Source organism: Arvicanthis niloticus, chromosome 13 (genome assembly GCF_011762505.2).
Source record: "Arvicanthis niloticus isolate mArvNil1 chromosome 13, mArvNil1.pat.X, whole genome shotgun sequence".
Taxonomy (NCBI): Eukaryota; Metazoa; Chordata; class Mammalia; order Rodentia; family Muridae; genus Arvicanthis; species Arvicanthis niloticus.
In genome coordinates this window covers 31,480,336-31,507,477 of record NC_047670.1, presented here as the reverse complement: position 1 = coordinate 31,507,477, position 27,142 = coordinate 31,480,336, and the positions used below count along the sequence as shown (strand labels likewise).

The following is a 27,142-nucleotide window of genomic DNA, read 5'->3' as shown; positions in this document are numbered from 1 at the left end:
TCAAAGTCTTTCTGTGGTCAGAAGTATGAATGGTAGTCCTCTTTCAATGTGCAGTTTTCTTTGTTAATTTGGAACTCTTTTGTTGATGTAACTTCTTCTCTGAATGACACTGGAGAGCATTTCTTGGTGTTGATGCCACCACTGCTCAAATTCTGGAATGCAAGCTATAGGACTAAATATATATATATATATATATATATATATATATATATATATATATTAAAATCTATAGTATACAATTTAGGTTTGTTAGTTTTTCACATATAGTTCTCATTCTCTTCTTTCAACGTAAGGTTTATTTTCTCTGCTGCCGTTAATGTTTATCTCTCTTCCTATGTTCGTCCTCTATGGGACTTTCTGAAATTTCTCTACAAGAAGATGTTGGGCTGAAGTTTCTTTAACATGTGTAAATGTTAGAGATACACAGGCATCCAGCAGTGAAATGAATGATAATGAACCTTCTTCCATGTGTCCAATATCTTTATGAGGGTTTTTTTCCATACTGTTAACAGCTCCTATCTTGTCAGAAGAATAGGTGCGGGTGGCTTCTCTTCCACCTTTATTTGTTAGTAATCCCAGAGCAAAAAAGAAAGATGATATCTCCCCAAATTTGTATATTAACTCATGAAAATAAAGTGGTTGTTTTTGTGTGTTGGTCATATATCCTTTTGGAAACTAATCACAGTGGTTGAAGAAGGCAGTTGATCTGATTGGCTAGTGTAGCATGACTTATCCATGATAGAAGAGTTAGGTAATTACTAGCTTCCTCATGAGCACAGGGAAGCGGATATATTGAGTAGCAGTGTAAGTACTTCACAGCAGAGAGACAATTTGAGCTTCCTAGTTTCATTTGTAATACTAAAGATGCAATTCTACTATGAAAGCACTTGCTGTGTTTAAAGCCTATTGTGTAGGCATGAAAATTTGTACTGTCTTTGTTTTCTAAATTGAACATGATAAATTGTCATCCTGAGTATAGATTGACTTTTGAAAAAACATAAATATATGTTAGTCAGTCTATTGATAGTGCCTAACTATGAAGGTGACAGCATATATACAAGGGACATGCAAGTCGAGATTGACTAAGAGTGGAACCATGTAAGAATAGTGAAATCTATTTTAAATCCATTAGAAAGGCTTCAGTGGGTAACAATAATGAGTTTTACAGCATCCAGATCTGAAATACCAAACGAGCAGCTACTTCACTTTACAGGATCCATTAATCATTGTGCCCACACAACTGGTCTTTTAAAATAGACTATGCCTGTGGTAGGAAAGATGCCTATCTGTGAAATGTTCAGACAGAAGTCCACACAGATGTTAACCACAGTGATGGGTTATATAAATATTGAAGGTTGTGATAACACCAGGAAAAAACTTAGTTAAAATGAATGAAAAATATTTTAGCCAGACAAATGATTATTCATTTTTGGTACCCTGCAAAAATTGTCCCATGCTCAGCATAAAACTCAGCACAATCTTCCTCAAATCTGATTGGGTGGTGTCACTGATTGACTTTATCACCTGCTGAATCACAGAGACCCTTCCCAGAGGCTTCAAAATTCTTCCAGGTGTCAGCTTCTGTGTTCTACCTGCATGCTTCAGTTAGTATCCATTGATTGTGTGTGTGTGTGTGTGTGTGTGTGTGTGTGTGTGTGTGTGTTGATTCAAATGTGTTTTATTCCAGAGCCATTTTGTACCAATTAATTTGTTGTTGTAAGAAAATAACTAAATATTTATGAATGTGAGTAATAAATCCCCCCAAAAGATAGTTGTTTCTGAGAAAACGTAAGTTGCATCTATTGTGAAATCTAATTTTCAACAGTATATTGCAGCACTGAGAGAGTGGCTTTTCTACCTCCCCATTTTGTTGGTCCACTTTGTTTTAGCTCAGATGTCTTCTGAATTCAGGAAGATTCAGAAAGCTGAATTAGGAATCATAACTAATCCCTTAGCACGTTCCCTTGCTGTTTGTGCTTTCCACATGTTTTGGCCAAGGGGAACCCTATGGGGAATCATGGGAGGTTTTGAATGATTGTTCTCCTTCTCAGCCTTTTCCTGTGCACCATAGGAGGTTATCTCCTGGTCCAAAGTTTTCACTTATGGACACACAGAAGTCTCTCTTTGGTGACCATGCCCTCCCATTTCCTCTCAGACATACAGGTGCCAATGCTGCTCCTGCTCCGATGTTTGCCAGTCCATGATTTCTGTGTTTCTCCATGCTGTGCCTAGGTTTGCATTATCCATCCCTTGTTTAAGCTTACTCATTGTGAGTGTACCTTCTGTTTCATTCCAGTACTCCGATAGACACAAGACCTAAAGAGAGGTTAAAAAAAATTTCATCATCAGTCAATCCTGATGACAAAATTTGAATTCATCACTTCCTATGCTGATAGAAGAAAGCAAAACATCAAAGAAAACTTTCAAATTACAATTTCATATTCATAAGCATGTGGTTAATAAGTTTCTTACAGGCACATGTTCTGTTCCTACTGCCACAGGGGGAACCAATTATTTATAGTTTTGTTTAATTCAATGTCTGGCACTAGATTTAATAAGTACTCATTTCTGGTACTTTTTGAAATTTGGCAAAACAAAAGCTTAATTTGTGATTAAAAGCAAATTCTTTTAGATGTATGTTCTGATAAAGTCACCTGTGACTGATCAAATAACTGCTGAATAAAATTTAGGAAGAATATTTGTTAGGCATAGCTAGTTTAGACCATGTACAAAAGTTTTCCGTGTCTTTTCATATCAACAGAATTGAAGTAAAGTAAAATATGCAAATATAAATGGTAAATAAACATGAATCATGAAAGTGCATGTCATTTTGACAGTAGAGCCACGTGGGTCATGGTTCCATATATACATGTGCACATAAACACCTGACTTCCTAATCTACTAGAAAATACTATCTTTGCTAATTATCTGCTGTGCTGTGTTCTGATGTTTCAACATTTTTCTATGTGACACTTAAAAATATATTTGTGCATGTGCACACGTATGTGCTTACATCTAAGTACATGTCATGATGCATGTGATAGGTGAAAGGATGAGCTCAGGAGTCAGTTCTTACTTCCCACCTCCCACCTTTGGGGCAGAGTCTTATTGCCCATCACAGCGTATGCCAGGATAGTTGGCTTGCAAGCTGCAAGGGTTCTGAGGTTCTCCTTCCTCTGTATCCCTTTTGACCATGGAATCTTTAGGATTTCAGTCAATCACTATTACATATAGCTTCACCCACTACTTCCTGTAGCTTGGTGTAGCATCCTGAGATGTGAGTTAGATATTCACACTTGTGTGACAAGCATTTTATCCCCTGAGCTGTCTTCCAATGGTGTGAAACTTTAAAACCCACCCTAGCACAGAATGCATATCATACTTTGCTCATTACTTTATTATATGTAGAAGACCTATGACAATCTAGTGTGGTAAGTTGTTCCTTCCTTCCATTTAAAGGGAAGGAACCTGAAGCACAGATTTGTTAAAATCACTATCTATACTCTTAACCCAGAGCTTTCAGTACCATTATTGTCCCATGTTTGGTTCACTTTCTTTTCCAGAGGCCACAAAAGGGCTACCTTCCCTAGGGGCATTCTACATTGAGAACAGTTAATTTTGCTCACTTAAAATTCATGTGATTCATTGTATCTTATTTATTTATTTAGAGATGGGTTCTTAGTGTATAGTATTGACTGTACAGAATTTACTGGGGTAACCTCAAACTCAAGAGATATACCTATCTCTGCCTCCCCAGTGCTGGGATGAAATTGTGTGTCATCACACCTGGTCACATGATTCATTTTCAACTGCAGTTTCTTCAGTGGGAAAAGTATTTCAATTGCTAGGCATAATGGGCCATTTAAACAACAACATTTTGCTTTAACTTGTAGGAATAAATATTCTCATCTCAAAAAGTGTCTTTGCTGTGTGTGTGTGTGTGTGTGTGTATCACACAACAAAGAAAAAGAGGCAATGAATTTGAGAAATATTAAGGATATGGGAAATAGTACCGGGGAAATGTTTGGGAAGACAATGAAAGAGAGAGAATTTGTAATTATATTTTAATTAAAAAGTAAAGGAGTATCACCTTAGTAATCTATAGGGGACTAATCTAACTTTAGCTAAGGAATATCTTTCTATTGGGTCAAATGATGAAATACTTTATGGAGGAACAGATATAAAAGTACTCAAACCCCTTCAGTCTCTGGCCTATAAAAGAACACCATGAAGCCCTCTAACTTTTCCTTCCTTTAGTGTGGCAACCTAGGACATTAAAGATGTCCTATTGACTCCACATCAGATGGAAAAGAGTGCCTAGCCTGTTCTCAACTGTAAATTAAGTAAAAATGAACTTTGTTATTTTGTGATGCATAACCAGGAAGGCTTTGTCACTAGCAACTAGAGCAGAATAGGTGCCTTTAACCTATGGCTTTGGAAATGGCTGGGTAGGACAAGAGCATCAGTATTTTAGGTCATTACTGCTTGCCTTGGCAAGGTGATTATAGATGCATGTCTCAGAAAGGAACTGGCTGCTCTATGAGTAAATTGAGAGAAGCAACGTGTGGAAATATCCTTGCCATGTAATGAGATGCTGAATCTTTGATGATGAGAAGGTACAAAAAAATGGAATAAGGTCCTAATATAGCAAATTTCCGCATGACATAGACTTAAGTCTCATGGTTCCAGAGATTCTCCAAGAAAAAAGGCATTGGCTTAAGAGAGACTGTGGTGACAGGGTAGGTGAGCCAGGTACTGATTCAGAAAACAGATAGACATAGTGTTTGAGAATTCATTCTGTCAAAGAACTCAGAACTTGCACAAGGGGCCAAAAGTAAGCAGAGCAGAAACCTATTAACTTCTGAAGGGTTTGCATTAATAAGGGAACAACAATCCTAGTCTTTAAAAAAATCATATGATCTTTTCAGACCTCAGAATACTCTTAGGTCCGAAAACTTTTGAAGAAAAAAAAGTCAAGCTACAAAGGCTATCACAGCTCAATTGTAAAGAATGGTCTCCAATATCCACATTAGATGTGGCTGGGGAGAACAATGGACAAAGGGGATGTCCTTGTCACAGAACCATGGCTGCAAAAGAAGTGCCTCAGGCGAAGGCATTCTCTTTTCTCAGAGAGGAGCCCTGCTGATGGGATCAGCAAGTAAAACTGCATATGTGCACTTTTAACTCCAAGAACAAGCTCCAGTTCTCAAATGGACAGTGTTACCAAGTTTCTAGATGTAAGAAGGCATCTTAACAGAAAAATTGTTGCTTTAAGTAACTGATACAAACATTGTTTCATCCCTGAAATGTAAGCTTGAAATAAGAGTAAATACTCCATAAGATAGTGATTGGGCATTTTAACAATTTGAAATACATTATAGACCTTGCATGCTTGCTCTGTGGAAAATTGCAATTGCTAGTGCCCCATTTGGGAAACTTCCAGTAACTGTCCAAACACTCAGGCAAACTAAAATTTCAGTGAATTTGAAAGTGATCATGGCATTATAAGATTGAATTCTGGCCAGCAGTTACATCCTTATGATTTTATTCATATTTGATTTCTGTGAATACAGTAAGCATAGTATTGTTGGTTGGATTGACATTCAAACGGGTGTTCTCAAGGAGGAGCAGGTCAAAGAGAAATGTTGCCTATATTTCTTTTACTACCAGTTTTAGTTTAAGGCAGAGATGACTCATTATTTCACACCAGAATAAATGCCTTGCATTGTGGAATAACAGATCACATCTTTTAGAAGAAGTTTTAAGATGCATAACGGCAAATGAATTCATGCTTACAGCAGTCATATCTGACAAGCGTCTCTGGGCTGAATCACTTGGCAGGAGCAAGTTAACTGCGAACTGGGGGATGAGAGAGAACAGAAGGAATACAGAGTGTAGGAGGCATTCTACAATTTAACAAGATGGCTAGTGATGCCTTGTAATAGTTATATATAAAGTCCCACTGGTCTTAGGACACTGAGAAGAACTATATGATATCAGGACTTTGAAGATAGAAAGTGCTGAGTAACTATGATGGTGTAGTCATAGCCTACATGTACCAAGTAATTGCATTTTACATATTTACCTTCTACCTACTCAGCTCTTCATTTAAATTTAAGTCAGCACAGTTCAAATACTAGTACTTCATGTGAGGACTTATGTATTTATCTCTAGATAGATAGATAGATAGATAGATAGATTGATAGATAGATATGAAGAATATGTCAGCTCAGTCAAAGTGTATGGTAGCTTATGGTAGAAAATCTAAAGTATCCCATTCTCCACCAAGGCCAGTTTGCTTTTCTGCAGTGAACTGCTGTCTGTACCCAGTTAGATTATACTCACCACATGTGCTGGGAACATGGTCCTGGAATGGAGTTGTGTAGGAGAATTCTTAGTACTTGTGAGAAAACTCCAAGAAAACAAGGATCTTTTGACCTAAGTTTCTTCAAAAATACAGAATTGTTCTGGAAATGTGGTTTCATGCTCCTCCACGTGTAGCAGATTAGAGTGAGTCTATTTTAGAGTTTTCATCACCCTTGGCTATTGTTATTTATTTATATGCTTTTATGGAAAAAAACCATGCTTTTGCTACATGCAGTTTGTCTGCTTTGTGTGACTTGTCCACCATGTGGAGTTTGTTTTTATAACTGTTTACTTACTCATTGAGTCTTCTTAACCCCCAGAGTATAAATTGTCTGATGCTCTGAATAAAGTTGGCGAAAGCATCAGGCTTTAGTCTGCCTTATTTATTGACTCCTTTCTCCTAAGGTCCTACAGCCTCTAGGAGAACGGTGACAAGGATGAAAGTAAAATCAAGAGCAAGTATTTGGTGACAACCCTGAGTCCTGCATGGTCATGGAGGAGATAGTGTGCCATGTTTTCCCACACCTGGAGTGAGCCAGCAAAGCATTGGCCTCCATGAATGTTGACAGTTGCTAGATGTGAGGCTTGATGATATAAAAATATGTATGTTTTACTTCATGTTCCTTCTTCAGGAAATATTCTCCCTGCCATGGTTTTTGGGGAACGGTCTCTTTGCCAAGGTTAATGACTACATGATAATCAGAGACAGTGCTAGGCAGTGGTGGCACACACCTTTAATCCCAGCACTTGGGAGGCAGAGGCAGGTGTATTTCTGAGTTTGAGGCCAGCCTGGTCTAAAGAGTGAGTTTCAGGACAGCCAGGGTTACACAGATCAACCCTGTCTCAAAACAAACAAACAAACAAACAAAAAAGATTTAATAATCGGAGACAGCACAAGTCCTAGAGGTGAGGGTATGTCTATGTCTTTAGCAAAAATGGTAAATGCTATGACCTTCAGGACAGCCCTTACGGCAGTGGGGAAAAAACTCTGAAAGCATGAGTTCAAAAATATATAATTTTTCAACTATGCAAAATATAGTGATGCAATATGAATTATATGAAGGGCTTCACAGACCTAAAAGAACAGAGACAGCTGCACTATGAGACAGCTTGTGAGAAAGATACAAAGGCAGGCAGATTCAAAGCAGACAGATTCCTGAGTTCAAGGTCAGCCTGGGTTGGAGTGGTCCAGGTGTGGTTGGAATGGCAATCTCAGAATGGGATCCCACACAGCTAAGTTTATTGCTTGTGCTTACAAAGGCAGGCAGATCTCTGAATTCACTTGCAATGCTAAAAATGCACTTGGTTTCTTCTTCTAAGAATCAGGGGGCTAGTGTCATGGTATGTTGATTCATGGAATAATCAAAAGGGAACCTGGAATAAATGACTGTATTGATGTCTAATTGACTGGGCTTTGGTCTATGAGAGCTAAGCCATCTGGATGAGCTGTCTGGAGCTCTCCAGAGAAAGCTGTCTTGAGCAGAACACAGGTCATCCTTACACCCCATGAATGACTTTGAATCACTTTTCTTGCTGCTTTCAAACACCCCTTCTCTCAGGACTACTTTCCAAGTCGAGGCTGGTCCTTAGCATACAGATATTATATCATCCTGTAGGATGTACTTTTTTTTTCTCTGAGCTGATAAAGAAGAAGAATGAGAGTCTGAACTGCATCAATTGTCCTATAATAGCATGAAAAAATAACAAAAAAGGGAACTGAACGAAGACTATGCTAACCAAAAGATTAAAATACACTGGATTTAGAGTTGTCATAATCTAATCATTGCCCTGTTTCATGTTTCCTTCCTTGCTTCCATTGGTGTGAGCTGGATTTGTCTCTTGTAACTGAAACTCTCCTAACTCAATAAGGCTTGATACATTTTGTATCACATCAGGTTTTTAATCATTCCTCCCAGTTTTCAACTCCAAGACACACTAGGACTACCAATATTAATTTTAGTTTTCCAGGGCTTACTGCTCTTTGGATTTCAAGATCTTTGAGCTTTCTGGTTTTCCCTGATTCTTAGGGGACTATTCCCTATAGGCAAAGATTATCCTATCCGGGCTTAAGAAACATGTTCAGAGTTTACTCTGTTTTGGCATTTAATTTGCCCATTCGATTTTGTTTTTGTCTGGTTCTACCTTGTATAGATACTCAAGATGCTAAATTTTATACAAGAAATGAATATATTGCCCTTTGGCATCTGGTTTGGATTGGCCAATGTGTAGCACATAACAGAAACAGAACAGAGGATGCAGGATGACTCTTGAACTTTTGGCTTCCCTCCCTGACTGGATGCAGGATATCTTCTTACCTCCTAGTCAGTTCTTGCCAGGAGGCAACTCTTGTGTAAATGTTTGTCAGGGTCCGTAAGTTGTTCCTACCACTAGCTGCAGAGGCTGTGACCTTCTAATGTGTTCGTTATCTAGTGAAAATTCTCCTCAGGACCTTCATAAATGCATCACCTTTACTACTCTTCTGAACTCCCTTGTTTACATAGGCCATGTTTCTCAAAGTTTGCACAATAGCATCTTGAACAAAGTAGAACCCAGAGGTAGCAGTGATTTTACATTTTCTTCCCAGCTTTACCACTTATAAAATAGTTATTAGGTGAACATCGGTCTATTACTTGTTATATCCTGGACACTTCATTTTGACATTTGTGCTATGAAGAAGAATGTGGCACCATGTCATCCATAAGAACTCAGAATAAACTCTAGACAGGCACAAATCTGCAGCACCTCACATTTGGACTTCACAGCCTCTAGAACTATGAAAATTACATGGCTGTTGTCTATAAGCCACATAACGTTTTTTTGTTCTTTGCTGAGAAAGGGTTTCTCTGTGTAGCCCTGGCTGCCCTGGAATGAACTCTACAGACCAAGCTGACCTGGAACTCAGAAGTACACCTGACTCTGTCTCCCAAGTACTGTATTTAAGTCCTGTGCCACTATGTCTGGCTATAAGCCACATAATTTATGACATTTCCTCACAGCAGCCCATTTGAACTAAGACAGTGGACAATAGGCAACAACACACCAAGTTAATAAGCATAAATTAGGAAGGTGAGCCTTCTATGGAAACTACTAATAGATATATAGGTTTGAAAATATGTATCTAACATTGAAAATGATTGGGGTGAACTTACAGGGAAGGTTATAAAGAATGCATATTTATTTATTCACTTATTTATTCATCAAAATGTAGGTTTTGTAGATGCTAAGAGTTCACAGTTTCATTTTGTGAGGTTAACAGAGAAAATGATTCCTGTCATGGTAAATTAAATGCTACTTCATATATTAAATAGAACTAACATGACCTGGTGTATACATCACAATAGTAAGAGAGGGAGACCAACATCATCTTAGACTGATGAGGGTCGTTTTTGGATTCTAGAACACTATTTTTTTCATTTCTGAATTTTTAAAAATTATTTTATTTATTTACATAGTCGTTGCCTTCCCTCAGCCCCCTTCCCACACTTCCTCATCCCATTTCTCCTCCCCGTTGCTTCTGAGAGGGTGCTCCTACACCCACCAGCCTTCCCCTTCCCTGGAGCCTCAAGTCTCTCGAGGATTTAGCACACTAGAATACTATTTTTATAGTAAAGGACTTACACATTTTTAGAATCCTGAACAAAGGATGACTCCTTGCCTTTCTGCTAAGATCAAGGGTAGAATCCCAAAGAAAGGACTTCACGTCCTTACCACAGTATACCCATAAGTCTGTGCTTCCCTCCAGCAGTACTCACAATGCCCTTTAAGAGGGCCCTGTGCTCTCCATGTTTCTGTCATACGCTATTCCGATACCTCATTGCTGTAGCCCAGGGGACTCCAATACATCATCTTCCCTCTTCTGTCTGAGCAGTCGCCTCTCAAGTTCTTTTTAGAAACTTTATCATGTCTGACTTTAAGTGTTTTCAACCAAGTCCCCTCAGAACACTCTATCTCTATTAAAATCAATTTCTTTATGTGAGGCTGTATTTTTACTTGCCTTTTGAGGGACAGGGAAAAGAATAATTTCAGAATTCTTGAAATATCTATTTATTCCTTTTGAGAAATGGATGAAATGTTCTGAAGTTTCAAGCCTACCCATGACTGATGGAAATGTCCTGAAGTAGCAATGTTCTACTGCAGTTTTTCTGCCCCCATGTATCCATGAATAGATGTGCTCTACATGCAAATAATAGGCTTAGAGAGAGCTGAAAGAAATCACATAGAACACAAGTAGGAAAGCCATAGTGTAAATTCAAAACCTTGCAATTGCCAGTACTGTATGAGATAAAATAGTGTAATGGCTAATTAATACTGCAGTATATCAATGTGGCCAAAGAAATGTTAACAAGATGACCTTAGATTGTAACAAGGTAATCTTAGGGTATAACAAAGGTGACTGTAGGGTATAACAAGTGACCTTATGGTGTTACTTAGTCTTTGTGACTCAGTTTTTCCTATATAAAATAGAAAATACTGCCACTACATGTACCATATAGAGTTATTTGAATATTAAATGAAAATTGCATGTAAAATGCTTACAACCATGTTCACATTATAATGATTATCACAGCAATTTCTTTTTATCTGCTGGTTTACTTACTATTATTTCATATGCTTGGGCCCAATATGGTTTATAATTTTGCATGGAAAATTTCAGAAATAAGAAATGTAGGCTTAGATTTTTAAAAATCTACTTTTTAATAATGATTGTCAAACTCTTTGACCCCCACTTCTACTCCATTGTTCAAAGATAGGGGGAAAAGATGATAAAGAGAACAAAAGGATATGGACCTCTTTAGAAGTAATTCCTTGGGGAAATTCCAATATCCATTGTCAGGAAACCAGCAGTCTAGTTCAGTAACATCAGGATACCAAACACAAGTCGGCAGTGGTGGCATGATCCAGCAGAAACCACTAGGCCTCCACTGAATCAGCACTAGTCAGCAGGAGTGACCAGGACCAGCTGTGATGTCAGGAGAAGTTCTCTGCCATGCCTATCTCAATGAAGTAAAGATCAGTAAAGACAGGAGACCAGTGTTGCAAAGCTAGCTATGCAAACCCCTGTCACTGTTCCTTGAATTCTATTTATATTCTCTCCAAATATCAGGAGTCCTCCTATGGGTCTTGCCTCAGCAAAACACCATGTGAGTCTTTCTTAGCAAAATACCATGCGAGTTTGCATCACATGACACTACCAGAAACTTCCACTTCAAAGAAATTTATAATTTAAAACTATTTACTCTTCTGAGTTGAACAATGAAATTTTGTGTGTCTTTTTTCTTCCCAACCCAGGATATAAGTAAACTCTGTGTAAAGTGTATCCTCACTGCATATTATCTGCCCAGGACATGAATAATGTCTGTGTAAAGTGTGTCCTCACTATGCACTATCTGCCCATTTGTCACTTGGCAGTTTCCTTGGTTATCTGCTACTGCTTGTGTTCAATTAATTATTTCACTTAATAGTTACTCTGAATCATGAGGTCATAAATACTAGAAATTTGGAAACAATAAGAAGAAACTGTAATTCAATACCTTTATGTAAAAAGAAGAAATTTCTGTGCCTAATAAGAAAAGAAAAATATTGTATGCTGAAGTAGTATTGGGGAGAATCACTCTTTTGTCTATGAAGCTACAATACTAATGCTGGTTTTATTGCCATACCTCAAACTGCAAGTGCTATTACCATAGCATAGGAAAAATGCATGGAAAAGGCATAGAAATTATAGATGCATGTGATGCTGGCCAGGATTAGGTATTATCTTTAGATTGAGACATTTCCTGAGGTCTTGGTTTGCAACCTTTGGAGATGAGACAAGGCATACTGCCCTGTTTTTTTTTTTTGGCTGTCATTCCTGACACCATTCTTGATTTTGTTACTTCTTGTCCTCTCTACAAGCAAGATTACATCAAATACTATATTCTTCCTTGGCTTCTCACAGCTCATCCCCCTTCATTCTTACTGTTTTCTTCTGCATCCATTGTGATATTGGCCAACCCAATAGATACTTTTAAGCATTTGCATATTTAAACATCCAGAGACATTCAATGTAAGTGATTGTTTTCTCTTTGAGCATTTTTGAACCTACTACTACATTGTAGGCTGTTTTTCTTATGTCTTTCTAAAGAAATACTCTTCATTTTTCCTTTATAAACTTTTCATATACCTGACAGAGCACGACTGCATCTCTCAACCCTCATCTGAAAAATTTCTCTGCAGTAGATGGTGATATAAAACTGACCAAGATGCGGAGAATAAGAAATCACAGAATGTTCAGCCATAAAGATAATATGTATACTGTACCCTGCCATCCAAGGTTCAGGAATCATCATTGAAAAGGCGACTAAAAAAAGTATAAGAGCCAGAGGTAGTGAATAACTACAGAGAAACATTATGTTTTTCAAGAACACAGCAGGTCAGCTGCAAATATGAATCCACAGAAGTTGCAACAGCAGTACACACAAACTTGTGAAACTACAGGCTGGACCAAATCCTAGCATGGAGATAAGATTGAGGGATACAGCCCCACCACTAGCTATAGAGATATTGGCCATTGTTAGTTGCTAGCAGAGGATAGAGACAGTCTTTTCTAAGAGTGCAGTTCCTGGTAAGTCAACTACTGTCCAGTTAAAGTCCACATATCCAGAAGTATTTAGGCAGCACAAATTGATCTTGAAGGATTAAAAAGGAAGGTACAGAGTTGGATAGGTGGATCTATGAAGAATTTGGGGAGACAGGCAACTATGATAAAAAAAACTCAACTATCAAAGAATTAACTCTCAAAGAAAAAACATTTGGAATAACTGAGACTATCTCAACTTACTTCTTAAATTCAACATGTTTTCTTTAAGCAATCATGCTCACATCTGTACCATCAAGTCTTAATCTAAGTTCATGATTTCTATAGTACTATATAGCCAAACTTTCTATAGGAAAGTACAGAGAAGAATGTAAGTAGAAACCATCTAGGTTTTATGACACATGCTCAGATAATATAAGATTGCAAAGTTGCCACTAAAATTGTGAATCTTAGAATGTGGTCTTTAGTTATGTGTGACATGGCTGCTGAGTAGGAAAATCAAAGTATTCTTTGGTGACATAAGTTGTTTCTGACAAAGCCTTTTGAAGAAGAAACTTGATTGCCTAAGGCTTCTCTACCATAGTGTGCATCTAGTCTCATGTGGGTTTGCCGACCGTCAACATGAGTGAATCCTAATGAGTAATAGAAAACTTAGATGTATAAGCTTAGATGTATAATTTGGTAGACATCACTCTTGATTAATTAATCAAATGTACATGAGTTTTATTTCTTCAGCACTTTAAGTCATTTCTTACATCTTTGATCTAGGTCTAAGATATTCTTAGTATATGTGCTATATAGTAAAAATAATCTAATAGCTGACTGGAGATGAAAGGAAATAAGAATAACATAACTTCTGTGTCAGAACGGCATGGTAAGAGACAAGCCAAAAACTTATTGGGCACATACCACTAATGAAGGTAAAAGAGAATTTATCTCGATGTTCTTGAAAGATGGTTCAGAAACTGACTACTCTCGGCTGCTGTGGAATAGTTGGGGAAAACAATCTATCACAGAGATAAGGCTTTCAGAAGGTGAGAGCAGAAGCCTTGTTTACTTCAACCACATCAGTGTTGTTCAGATGGTTCTCTGAGTCAAACTGCCACCATCTCTGTCAAATCTGCTGGGTCTTCCACTCACCAAAATTCACTTGAAGAATCCAGGCTTGGTGGTATACTTTAATAATTCTGCCACAGAGAGATAGAGACAAGCAGGTCTCTGGGGATCACAAGCCAGCCTGATTAGCCCATTGCCCACCTGGAAGCCATTTAGAGAACCTGTCACCAATGTGTTTGACCCCTGTGGAACCATCTCAGGTTGTCCTCTGGTTTCCAAATGCATGTGCTGTGCCCACTCACACATATATCTACAGACAGACAGACAGACAGACAGACACACCCACACACAGCAGTTTCTAAATATGTGGGAAAATATTATTTATAAATTTGCTAACCCTAGACATCTCTACATAGTGAGATGTTTTAGAAATTTAAGAAGTCATAATTTTTTTATGTCACTCTCTTTGAAAATACAAAAAAAGATGGTATAGGACTCTCTTCCTTCAGATGATCAGTGTCATTAATTCAGGGATGAACGTTATGCTCCTGGGGGTCAACAAAAGGGCTTTTGTGATACATCCTTAACCCCTACATTTTAGAAAACTCAATAATTTGATTCATACCAAATGTTTGGACTTTATCAACTCCCATTCCACAAATCATCAAGAGCATGTTTGTACAGTGATATCACTCACAAAGCAAAGGCTGTGCCCTCAACACACAAGCTCTCAGTTCTGCGTGAACAGAAACCACTGTGTACCTGCTATTTGAAGTCTCTGGTAGTCTTTCCTGTCAAATTCTTTGCATTCCTGAATAACTTGTGAGGTTGGAGTACTGAATCATTCTTGCTTTGATCATAACTTTCTTTTCCATTAGCTCTTGGACACTACCAGTCACACTGCTCTCAGTTAGACTATTCTCAGTATTTGCACGAACCTGCTGAGACAATAGAGTCCCAGTTCCTTTACTCTTGACACAACTGCTTTCCTTGATACTGATTGCTAAAAAGAATAAAGGGTACCTGTTATGATAATTAGAATTTAGTCTCTCTTCATTTAGGTTTATGGACTCAAAATGGCTTCTCTTAGTGTAAGTTTTTGAACCAATGGACTTCTTTCACCACAAATTCAATAAAGTCTATCTCAGTTCACCCAACCTGAATTGGTTATACCTTAACAAATACCAGGAGGTATTTGTCTGAAAAGAAAGCAAATCTTTCTTCCTTCTCAGACACCCAACTCCTTCTGGAAGAACACAAATGAAGGTACTTGTTGTGAAGAAGGGTAGAAAAACCAACTACTCCATGCAGTGGGGACAGCAGAAACCCTCAGCCTTCACTGAGCTTTAGAAGTTTTGGAAAATTAAATATTCAAGATTTTGTCAAATTTGGCCCTTTTCTGTATCAAATTTCATCTGTTCTTGGAAAGTTTTTCAGAAATTTCATGTTTGGTAAACTATATCTTCACTAGAAAGAGCTTGTAAGCCCATAACCACATCAGCTATGTGAAAAGCAATTTGGCATTCTGCCCCATTTGATTTACTGATTGGTGGAAAAATTTTTAGTTCTAGGTGGTGGTAGTAATGGGGGCTTGGCAAATTCTTATCTCCTCCTTCTAAAGTCCCAGACAGAAACCAAGCTTCAGTTTCACTAAACTTCAGCCTGAGGAACTGAAATTCATTAAGGCTACTTACAGAGTTATGGTTGAGGATTCTGGGCAGAAGCTTGGGTGACCCTAAAGCAGACACACTGGGAAGTGTGAACCTGCAAGGATCCTGTTCTCTCTCAGTTCTCTACCAACCTGTTGTCAGATGAAACCAACTGTTGCACACTCCTGCTGATGAGCCATTAAACATCATGCCTTTCCTGATGTATAGGGCTCGATGGGCTCTAACTGGGAGCCCAAATAAATTCTTCCTCTCATAAATTACACGGACAGGAAGTTTCTCATACCTATGACCAAAGTGACATACTCCCTGTGTTTATTGACTGTTTTCTTTGTTTTCTAAGCTTCTTTAGGCATGGAAGGGTCTCTGTTATATGAAGTAGAGAGATACAGGGGACTCAAGTGCCAGTAGAATATTTCCTCAAAAATCGAAGGATGTGCATTCCTCCAACAGTGCTATGTACACAAAAGTCAAACATTAACATTTCCTGAAAGCATTCACTTCTAAAACACACCCTTTTTGTTGGCAAGCTTTTTTCAGGGTTCCATTATGTGAGTTGTTTCAGTAAATAGCTATGTAAAGTTGTGACCTTCCAGAGAAAAATCGTCTCGTTCCTTACCATACCAGGCACACTATGATTCTCAGTTTTATATTTACAATCACCTCATGGGATTGTAAGTGAATATTAGTTTATTTTTCTGAAGACTTGGCTATGCTTCTGTGACTTGTGAGGTATTTTATACTCCATGATTGAAGTTATGAGTATTCTTTCCAGGACTAGAATTCTCTCAATATATCAAAGGGTATAGTGTAACCAGTGACCATGTTTAGCCCAGCTCCTGAGGCATACTGAATTACTGAATATATATAATTAACTATTGATAAATTAAGCTAAGATTCATAATGAGAACAGTGCATGTGACAAGGTATTAAATTACACTGATGAACAGGAATTGTCTCTATTTTCCAAAAGGAACTGCTTTTGGAAATGTTAGGTAGGTTCTGTTATAATCAGAGTTTAGCAGATTATAAAATGAGGTAATCACTTTGTTATTTCCTTCATATTTCACTATAAAACTGACAGTCTGGGTAAACAAGAGTTTTACTGTCTGTCAGGTATAGGCCAGCAGAATGAAAAGGCAAGAAACATTTGTCGCTTGTCAATATTCATTCATGCACAAACACAAAGAAAAATTCTATCTTGTAAGGAAATAATGTGGGTGGATATACACATTGACATGGAACGTCTTGTTCACATAAAAAATGAGTAAGCCAAAATAGATGAATTAATATATTTGAACAGATGTGTCAGTGTTACTCTTTGAGAAAGGGTGATGTAAATCCTCCTACAAAATTTCTTCAGCCAAGTTATTTTAGCATACTGTAGAAGAGATATTATGTTAAAAAAACACAGATGTGAAAGCAGCATGACTTTATATAATCTTGGAAATGCCTTCAGTTTTGTACCTCATTACCATAGACTTGATGTACAAAGAACTCGAACTAAGTTCTGGTCATAAGGGTGGAAATCTAAGCTGGCTTTTCCATGGTTTTCCCAGTTCTCAACATGATACCACTAGAAACAATAGATACAGATGATTAATACTGAAGTTAACAAATTTTGTTGTTATTCTAAACACAGCTTATTTTAACTACTTCCCCATGGAAGCATTGTGCTTTTGTGAACATGGACTCTCGTCCTGACTTCATTCTCTAATTGCTACAAGACTCTTATCCTTAACCCTTTCTATGGGATTTGCAAACCATCTATTTATAGTGTCTTCCCCAGATAGTAGACCCTGTATAATACACTCACTCCATCTCATTGAATAAATTATCTGTGATTGAGGTGTCCAGTTGATTGGGTACTACTGCTTTTCATCTTTGCCTCTTGTGTCTCATGAACACAATTCAGATTAGTTGGTTGTGATGAAGAAACTATTTAGTATTTGAGAATGTTGTGGTACTGAATAGTGCTTTGATAATGCTTGGCATGTCTAGGACAGTTCTTTCTCCTGTTTCTCCTTTCCTTCAGAGCCTGTCGTTGATTCCCCAGATGAACTCATGGCTAGGCTTCTCGGTTATAAGTAGCAAAACTCAGAACAAGGATAATGAGGGCAAATTAGATGAAGTGTATTTTCATTTGTCACAAAGGCTTATTAAGTTGACAAAAGCATACACATACAGACTGAATGAACATCTGTTGGAATCACCGTGAAACACATCCCTATGCTATATAAAGGTTTATGTATAAAGGATCACTGGAAAATAGTTCTTCTTCAATCCTAATTGAAATGATAGAAGAGATATTTTCCCTCATACATGAAAGGATTCAGCTGTAGTATGAAGGCCCGATAATTTTTTTTAATATTTTATTTACATTTATGATGCCTTCCCCTTTCCCCATCTCCCCTCCCTAGAAACCCCCTGTCCCATGCCCCCCCTTTCCTTTTTGCTTTTATATATATTTTTAAAATGTTAATCAAAGGATTTATAAGTTTGGTAATGCTCAATCAGAAGCGTAACCCAATACCCAACCTAGATATAAAAACTATCTTTGACTGGTGGAGACCTGTGAACATGTGAAGGCCCGATAATTTAAAGGCAGCACAACTAAAAGTTTTATTTTTAAAAACAGATTTATTTTACTTCTACAATTATGTGCATATATGTGTATCTGTGTGTGAGACTGTGCACATATGAGGGTAGGAGCCCATGGAGTTGAGGTAATAGTGTATGTAGGCTTAGATTTTTCAAAGCCTATTTCATTTAGAGTTCTTAAATGATTCAACTTTCCTTCTCGCCCCCTGAACCAGAGGTAGAGGAGAAAGAAGGTTAATAGGAAAAGGGTGTTGTGGATGTGTTTAGAAGTAGTTTTTTAGGGTGACTCCACTCTTCGTTTTCAAGATACAAGTAGTTCAGTCTAATAACATATATCAAACATGAATCAGTAGTTGTAGCACAATCCGGCTGCTCCAAATTGCCACAAGTCAGAATAAATGGTTAGAATCAGCTGGAATACCACGAGACCTTCTTTTGCTTGTTTTGCTCGACAAAGTCAAGACAAATGAAGACCAGACAAAACCAGCACAGTGTTGCATGGCCAGCAAAACCCAGCTAAGGGTGGCCCAGTGTCACAGTGTAAGAGTGACTTTTCCCTGTTTGTGAGGATCCATTTATATTCTTTCCAAATACCATGTGCCTTCTCAAGAGTTTGTTTTCAGCAAAACATCACATGTCTTCTCACAAAACAGCTTCCAGAAAAACATCACATGACACAATTGTGTTTTTAAGGAAACCAGAGACTTCCACTTCAGGTATCAGATGCCTTGAAGTTGAAATTACAGACAAGTGTTAACCACATAATGTGGACTCTGGGAACTTAACTGGGGTCTCATGGGTTCTTGGCCACTGAGCTATCTCTCCAGACCAGTGATTTTACTTTTATGTTTTAACACTCATATTTTATTTAATTAACTATAAGTTTTATATTTATAATATACTGTTGTACATTTACATTTACTTAAGTAAATATATCAATATGTTTTATATATCTCAAAATATTCATTGTTTCTCTCACGTACCCCATAGCACGTGCAGTTAGTAGTAATGTCTGAGTCTTGTGGCACCCATGTATTGTGTCTAGTTTATACTCTTCTAAATATTTCACTATAACTCCTTCTTAGTTGTCAAGGTTCTTTATGAAGTGAAAATGATAAAAAACACAAGATAAAGGACATTTAAATTATCCCCATAACATGGCTACGAAGAATTACAGTAATCAATGACATTTAGACAGCTGTGATGGCCAGATCTAGAGTTTGAACTTTTGTGAATTGCTGACACAGGTGTATCACCCTAAATAAACCCACATCACCTACCTTCTCATCAGTGATAATCTCTGCAAATGACAGTGCCTTCAGTGATGCTACTCACTTCATTTCTCCACCCCCGCAACACCACACACAGACCTTACTACCTTCTAAGCATGCAATCTAGGTAGCTTTCAGCTTGGACTAGGGTAGAATCCTGCTTTTCTTTCAAATGCATCAATTTGTTAATATCTTTTCTTCCCAGGGCTGCAGTGTTTTTACTGGAAAAAATGGCAGTAAAACTTTCTGCCTTGAGGAAGGAGGTACAGAGGAATTCCTAAAACACAGAACATGTTAAGTAGTATATTTTCAACTGGGCATGGATTTGCATACCTGTCATCCAGCATCTAAGAGACTGAGGCAGAAAGAGTGTGAGTTCAATGATGGCTTGGGTTATATACTGATACACTCACTTGAAAGACAAATAGAAAAGGGCACTCATTTTCATGGAGTTCTGATTAAATATGTAATGTCTCAAGTTCTTTAAGGCAGGAATTGATGGATCCTATTCCTTGAAACTGTCATCTACTCTGAGAAGTGTCCTCCAAACTGAGATGAGTTACTGAAAGAATGATTATTAGCATTATAAATTTATAATAGAAATGATAGGATTTGCCGTATGTTCAAAATATTCAGACTTCAGGGACTCAGAGCAATTGTGAACATGAATTCAACAGGAGCCGCCCTAGGCTGGGTTTGCTTTTGGCTGCCTCTCTCTTCTCTCAGCCTTTTCTTTTCTTCCACATGTTTTTGAATGTTCCAATTCTCTGAGATTTTGGTTGGCATTTGGTGTGAAGCCCTGATTTGTAATTATATTAAACTGATTGGCCTTCAAAATAACCTATGCCACATTCTCAAAAGAGACTCTGTAACTACTTTAATAACCTGATAAATGTCAAAGATTTAACAAATTTCTTCTATTGAGCTGAACTGAATAAGGCATTCATGGGAGACCTGATGTTGAAGTCATCATTTCCTAATGACACCTGGCACAATTAGAACTTTCAGAACTCTCCCCAGAGATGGAAATGGAAAGTTCATAATTTGGTTAACAGACATTTGTAGGTCTTACAGTCTAGGTTAGATATTGATTAATTGTCAACACAATATAGAAATATAGAGTTATAAAGTTCCAGCCATTTGACTTCAGTTCAAATGTCAGGATACTGGCTTAGAGTGATTCTGGGTCCTTGGTGGCAGCAACAGCAGTGGCTAAGAAGTAGTTGGCTCCTTCAAAGAGCAGGCTTTGACTAGTGGATTAGGGGCCTCACCCCTCCCAGTTCATCTATTTATGTCATCTTTCTGGACTCTGTAGGACGTGGATTTGTGACTCTTGGTGAATTCACATAGCCAATGCCAGTAATCTCTTCTCACCACTTGTTAGTCATGGGCAAAGTCATAAACAGATGGTTTAAGGAGAACATATGTTGTTTATCTGTTTCCCTTGTTTCATTAACTGTTTTGCCAGCATTTGAAACAATCTAATCATATGTCACAACCCATAACCAGGGTATCTGCTTATAAGGAGAGAAGCTAGAGTTTTGTTCAACTGTTTATTTTCACATGCCAGATTAAAGCTGCTTTGAGGTTTGATCTGTAGCTCAAGGTTGGCTGTTGCCAGCTCAGTAAATGAGGATTCTAAAAACATTTCAAGTGTTGTGCCGGACATATCTATGTGATGTTAAAAATAATAGAAAGGGCGTCTCCACCAACATTAATTTACAGAGAGTGAAAGGTCTCCCATGAAATTTCTCCATGGATGATGTATTAGATGGAAAAGGAAGGGTCCCCGGAGAAGGTAGCACTGTAGCACTTTTACAGTTTTCTGAAGGCTTGAGCCCTTTTCTCTAGATTATTTATGTTGAAGGTGAAGAATGTCTACATGAATACATTCGTGAAATAAAATGGAGTCATTAATAGCAGAGGTCAATTTAACAGAAAAACAATAACTTGTATTGCTTCAGCACTCTCCTCCCCCCTTCCCTTCTGAATTCCAGTGTCTTCCTTCTGTTATGCTAGAGGGTTAAATAGAGATCCAAGAGAACATCCACAAGAATGGCCCAAGTAAACATCATGTACAAAAATGTCACAATTAACACAGAAGATAGTGGAGGCAGAGCCCTTATGTCAATTTAGCAAGAGCAATGTAATTAGGAAGGTAAAGATGGATACAAGTAATTGCTAGGAGACCAAGGGAGAAAGTGACTGTGTAACATGAAGGGAACTATTTTTTCTTCTTGACAAACTCACAGACAAAATACATGGTAAGATGACACTCTGTGTCATTCCACCTGCCGGAGCTCAGCATCTCCACACAGTCCTCATGGCCGTAGGGGTCACTAGGCTCCCCCTCCTTCCAGTTGCTGTAGTTCTGCAGTGGAGTATTGTCTGTGAACACATATTGCCCCTCCTTCTCAAGGTCATTCACCCCAATGAACACTCTGAAGAAGCCACTCTTGGCAACATAGTCAGCAATAAGAGTGTTCACGACTTCATCCTTAGGCATGGCTAGCATCCCTCCCCGGATCCTGCAATGGGTCAGAGATTCCCTGTAGTTCTTCTCCTCCTGCACAATATAGTAGAATTTCTCTTCAGTTTCCCGGATCCCTGCTATGACTGCAAGGAGGAGATGAAGAATAACATGATGTGTCTCAATACAAGAAGAAGCAAATTGTTATATAATATTGTCACATTTCAATGAACTCAGCGCACTCAGGAGCTCTTTTGCAAGGTTATAATGAGGTAGTTACTCATTTAATTTCTTCTGTGTCTTTCTGTTTATTGGGTACAAAATAAAAATCTACCATCTGTTTTCTCTCCCCTTCCTCTTTAGCTTCCCACATATTTGTCCCATAGTACACTCGTTAACAGAGATCAGTTATTATGAGCTACTACCCGAAGCATCTCACCACTTTTGTATCAGGTACATATGGCACGTTTTTTTCCCACCCACACCTTTCATGCCTGGGAAGACCCTGATGGTCTTTACATCTCAGAGAAAAATGAGCTTTTCTGTACGAAGCTTTTCAATGCCCCTTGGTGGACATGGGGACTTGTACTGGATGTTATTGGGAAGGAGGTCAGGAAAACTCTACTATGCTCTCTGTATCCCTGGGTGGGACATTCGTCATGCTACAGGTGGCTCATAGCACATGTAACATAATACTAGAAAACACCAAATGCTCTATTGTTAGTAGTTATGTGCTATCCCACTCAAGTGAGTATGTCTTCATTGTCCTTTCCTATCTCTTTCTATCACTCAGCACAGTATACTCTGCTTGCTTGTGTATATCTTCCATTGAACTATAAATGTCTTGAGGTCAGTCATCCTGCCTGATGCTCTTCAACCCAATGCCTAGAACATCCTAAGAAATGCCAAATTCTATTACAAGCAAATTCAATGGATAGTATGGGAATAATAAAGATGTTTTGTCCACTTCAAGAATTTTTGGAATATGGGCATACACAATGATTGAGATTATCCAAAGAGTTATAGGGGAGACTTATCTACTGATTTTTCAAGATACAACTAGATATTGAAAATGACCTTCAACTCATAATACTGTCTTTGTGGTTTGTATTCATTATGGAGTCTTTAACTTTACCAAGAGATCTGTGACTGCTGAAATGTTATAACTTGTGGTTGTGTGTTCATGACAGTGTGAGTCATGTTAAGATGTAAAACTTTATCTTTAAATTTGTTTTTATTCATGACTATGTGTGTATGTCTCTCTCTGTATAGGGCATGTTATATGAGGGTGCCTATAGAAATCAGAAGATGGTGTTAGATTTTCTGAAATTTGAGTTACAGGGAGTTGTTAACAGCCTCATATGAGCAGTCAGAACTGATCTGGGATCCTCTGAAAGAACAGTACAAGCTCTTAACTGCTGAGCCATTTCTCCAGCTTCAAGATACAGAATCTTCTTATGACTTCCAACTAGAAGTTATAACCAATGAAGGTGCTTAGTTAAGCATTGGTATTTCCTGTGCCTCTATCATTACACTGTGACTCTGAGCAGTTGATTGTATTTGTTTGCTTCTACTAATGTGCAACACGTATGTACATCCATATTATACTAAGTGAAAGTTTATCTAGATTAAGTTGGCCATAGTCACTACATCAGATTTTTCAATAAAACTCTCTCAGCAAAGCCCTTTCCGAGTTGAAGAGTTTAGTATTCATTAGTATGGGAAAATGCACAAGGGGCAAGAAAAATGATCAAGCTGAAAAATTTATAGAAGCACATAAGAATGGTACTGAATGTTATTAAGGACAGGGTCAGGAAAACTCTACTCTGCTCTCTGTATCTCCAGGCGGGACATTCTTCATAGTTCAGGTGGCTCACAGCACATGTAACACAATACTGAAAACACCAAATGCTCTATTGTTAATAGTTATGTGCTATCCCAAGCGCTCAAGTAAGTAGCCCTTGCTACTAGGATAGTTTCAGAGATTCTGTTTCAATCTGTGTCTGTTCTTCTAGCATGGCTTGCTCAGTTCTCCTCTTTTCCTCTTCTGTTTGATGGACCAGCCTTACTCCATCTTAAGATTAAAAGCCACCTTGTTATAAGGTTAAAATAGGTTCAGTCCTATTTATGTAAAACTTGGATTTGACTAGGTCTTGACCCATTTTCTGGAATTTGACATGTTCTACACAATATGCCCTGATCACCCTCCACCCTGATAAGAAGTTCTGGTAAGTTCCTACATAACCAAAAAACCTTGGAAATCATCTAGGCCTGTCATGTTTTGGGCCATGTATAAGCTTTTTCTTATGTTTGATGCTATTTTCTCCAACCCCACTTTAGGGAGATAGCCTTGTGCTACAGAAAATAAACTTTTCTTAATTTGACCAAAGAAATTAGATAATGATCTTTACTCCCATTCTGTGGCATTAACACCCACTTTTAGCAACGTCCCCATTCCTACTGAAACACCACACACAAATGACTGAATCTGTACAGTGAAATTAAAAATATTGGAATCTGAGAGGATACTCAATATTTTGAGAGGCTTTTGAACTGTGATACTTTGCTTGACCCAAGGTATTTCTTGCTAAGGAATATAGTGTTGAAGGAGCAGATTAATAGATATGAAACTGAGCAAAGCAGTGACTATGTTTACCATTCTTGATGAATTTCATTGATGTCTTAAGACGAGCAACGCTAATATCCAGTTGTCCAACCACTTTCCGGTATCTGCCACAGTCGCAGATTGTACCTTGTAAACAACAACAAAACTGTCAGTTCGTGTTGAAGCACACCATGATCTGCTGGAGAGGACTATGTCTCTATTCCCAGTGTTTTCTATCACTTTCTAGCCTGGTTACATCTCTCTATGATCACTATACGTTTAAACAAGGGTTCTAATTTATTATTTTTTCTTAAAAAATTCATAAAGCATACTTTAGAAATGTGGAGTCAGGGCTGGAGAGATGGTTCAGTGGGTAAGATCACTCACTGCTCTTTCGGAATTTCCAGGTTCAAATTCCAACATCTATAAGGCAGCTCACAACCATCTGTAACTCTGAAATCTGACACCCTCACACTGACATACATGCAGGCAAAATACCAGTGCACATAAAACAAAAATATATAAATTAAAAATGTAAGTATTTGGAATGAGTTTTTTTTAAATAAACAACTCTAAATGAGGGTTTTATGATTAAATGAGGGTTAAATGACGAATAAGTAAGATGAACCGCTGCAGAGACGGTGAGCCATTTGGTGTTTTTGCTGAGTATGAAATGGTCTGCCCGATTTCAGGAGGAATCTTTTACAGCTTCCTTAAAATGTGTTTGCAGCCAGGCCTCTCTTCTGTTATTGCATTATTCACGAGCTCACACAACTCTCCCAAGATAGAGGAAATTTTCATGATTCAATCGCATGTTAATTCTGATTATCCATGTAAAGTGTAGCTGTCCAGTTTCAAAGCCTATGTTTAAATACTGTGAATATATGCAGTTTAAAATTTAAAAGGCAGCTGTCCAGTTTACTGGTTAAGTATTGTTTTAATTTGTTGGGCTTCTTGCTCTGCTCACCCGGCTTTCTACCGGCCCTGAGTTGTAGCGAGGAGAAGCAGAATCAAAGAAAATGGTGGTGAATTCTAATGACTCCCTTTTATTTCTGTTTAATGGTTGCTGCATGTAGTTTTCCATTTCTTTATTGCTTGGAAGTATGAAAAGTTAAACTGATTTTATTAAGCAAATGGAAAAATACCCAATGCTTTAATTAATCCACAGACACAGATAAACACAGGGAATATTGAGCAATTCTTTGAACGAGTCTTCACTAGACCACTGTCAATAGAAACAGTGGAAATTTTCCCTAAATAACCAACTTTCCTTCCTTATATCAAACATTACAAGCCAAGTTCTCTGAGGGCTCCTCAAGCTCAAGCAGGACAGGCTTTGTAGCCAGGTAACCTTAAAAAGATCAGCACTGGAGGCCAACTTCAGGCCAGCATTTGGCTCAGATGCTCTAGACTCAAGGCATGGCTGCTAATGCAGTTTCTGATGTGGACTTTTCTCTTGGTTCCAGACACTAAGCTCCAGTCCTTGATGTGCTGGGCTTGCTTCTCACCATGAGCACAGCAGGGATGGAATGTGCCCTTATTCCTTTCCCCAGGGTTTGGAAAGTCACCAGTGTGCAGACAGGAACGTTCTCTTTCTTCATGTCCTCTAGTTCATGGAAATAAGGTTGAATGAATGGAAAGGGGCTCTGTTTTTTTTTTTTTTTCTAACACATCATTTCGAGATGGACAAATTTGGAGTGGTGTCAGAAATCAATGAAAACAAATTGAGCATGTAGTTCATACCTGCCTTGCCTTTTTCTCCAGGAATCCCAAGCAGACCCTTTTCTCCTTTGTCACCTAAATAGAGACAGAAAAAAGCACAATAACTAAACAGCAGTGAGTTGTTTCAGGCTCATATCATCCATACCTCTAAAACCAAAGGAAACAGCCTTTAAATTTTATTTCCACCATCTCCAACTAATATTCCTTAGCTTTTTACCACTGATTTGCTTTGGGTTGTGCACAAACATAAATAATCAGATGAGCCACGATTTATTTAGATTGATCATTGAAATTCCTGCAGGATACATAAAGAACATTAGAATTCGTGGCATTTGTCTTGCAGATAATATGGCCTTCGCCTTAATAACAGTGCTAATACAATGAGCAGAATAGTTTTAATTTTAAAAATACAATTGCTTTGCAAATCTATATTCACTAATTAACACACTGAGCTGCCTGTAGTTACTAACTTGCAGGTCATTCTATGTGACTTTGACCTTGGCAAAATCAAATCAAATCAAAACAGAACAAAACAAAACAAAAACTAAATAAAGAAAACTCATCAGTTTTTTTTTTTTTCAAATGATTTCAACAAGTAGCAAGGCTAACAGCTAGGTTCTTGGAGAAAATACACAAAAGGACAAGATTAAATTTCTGACTTCAAAGCATTTACAATTTTTAGGAAGGACATAACACATGCAAATATCTGCTCTGCAGAGTCATATCACGTTAGACTGAAATGTCAACCTTGGTAATTTTTTTTTCTCTTCTTTCTATGGGGTGATTATATTACTCAGTCAAAGGGCT

The 27,142-nt window shown here is 37.9% G+C and overlaps 1 protein-coding gene and 1 long non-coding RNA gene across 2 annotated transcripts in view; one reads left to right on the top strand and one right to left on the bottom strand.

The window, feature by feature from the left end:
* Window positions 1-27,142, top strand: part of LOC143434074 (uncharacterized) — a 52,918-nt gene that overhangs the window by 20,738 nt on the left and 5,038 nt on the right. The window lies entirely within an intron of this gene.
* Window positions 21,078-27,142, bottom strand: part of Colec10 (collectin subfamily member 10) — a 43,927-nt gene continuing 37,862 nt past the window's right edge. Inside the window, exons 4-6 of the mRNA XM_034517067.2 lie at window positions 26,357-26,410; window positions 24,665-24,760; window positions 21,078-22,154 (exon numbers count right to left, since the gene is read on the bottom strand). Of these exons, the coding sequence (XP_034372958.1) occupies window positions 21,763-22,154; window positions 24,665-24,760; window positions 26,357-26,410 (542 nt within the window). The 3' untranslated portion in view covers window positions 21,078-21,762. The remainder of the gene's footprint in view (window positions 22,155-24,664; window positions 24,761-26,356; window positions 26,411-27,142) is intronic.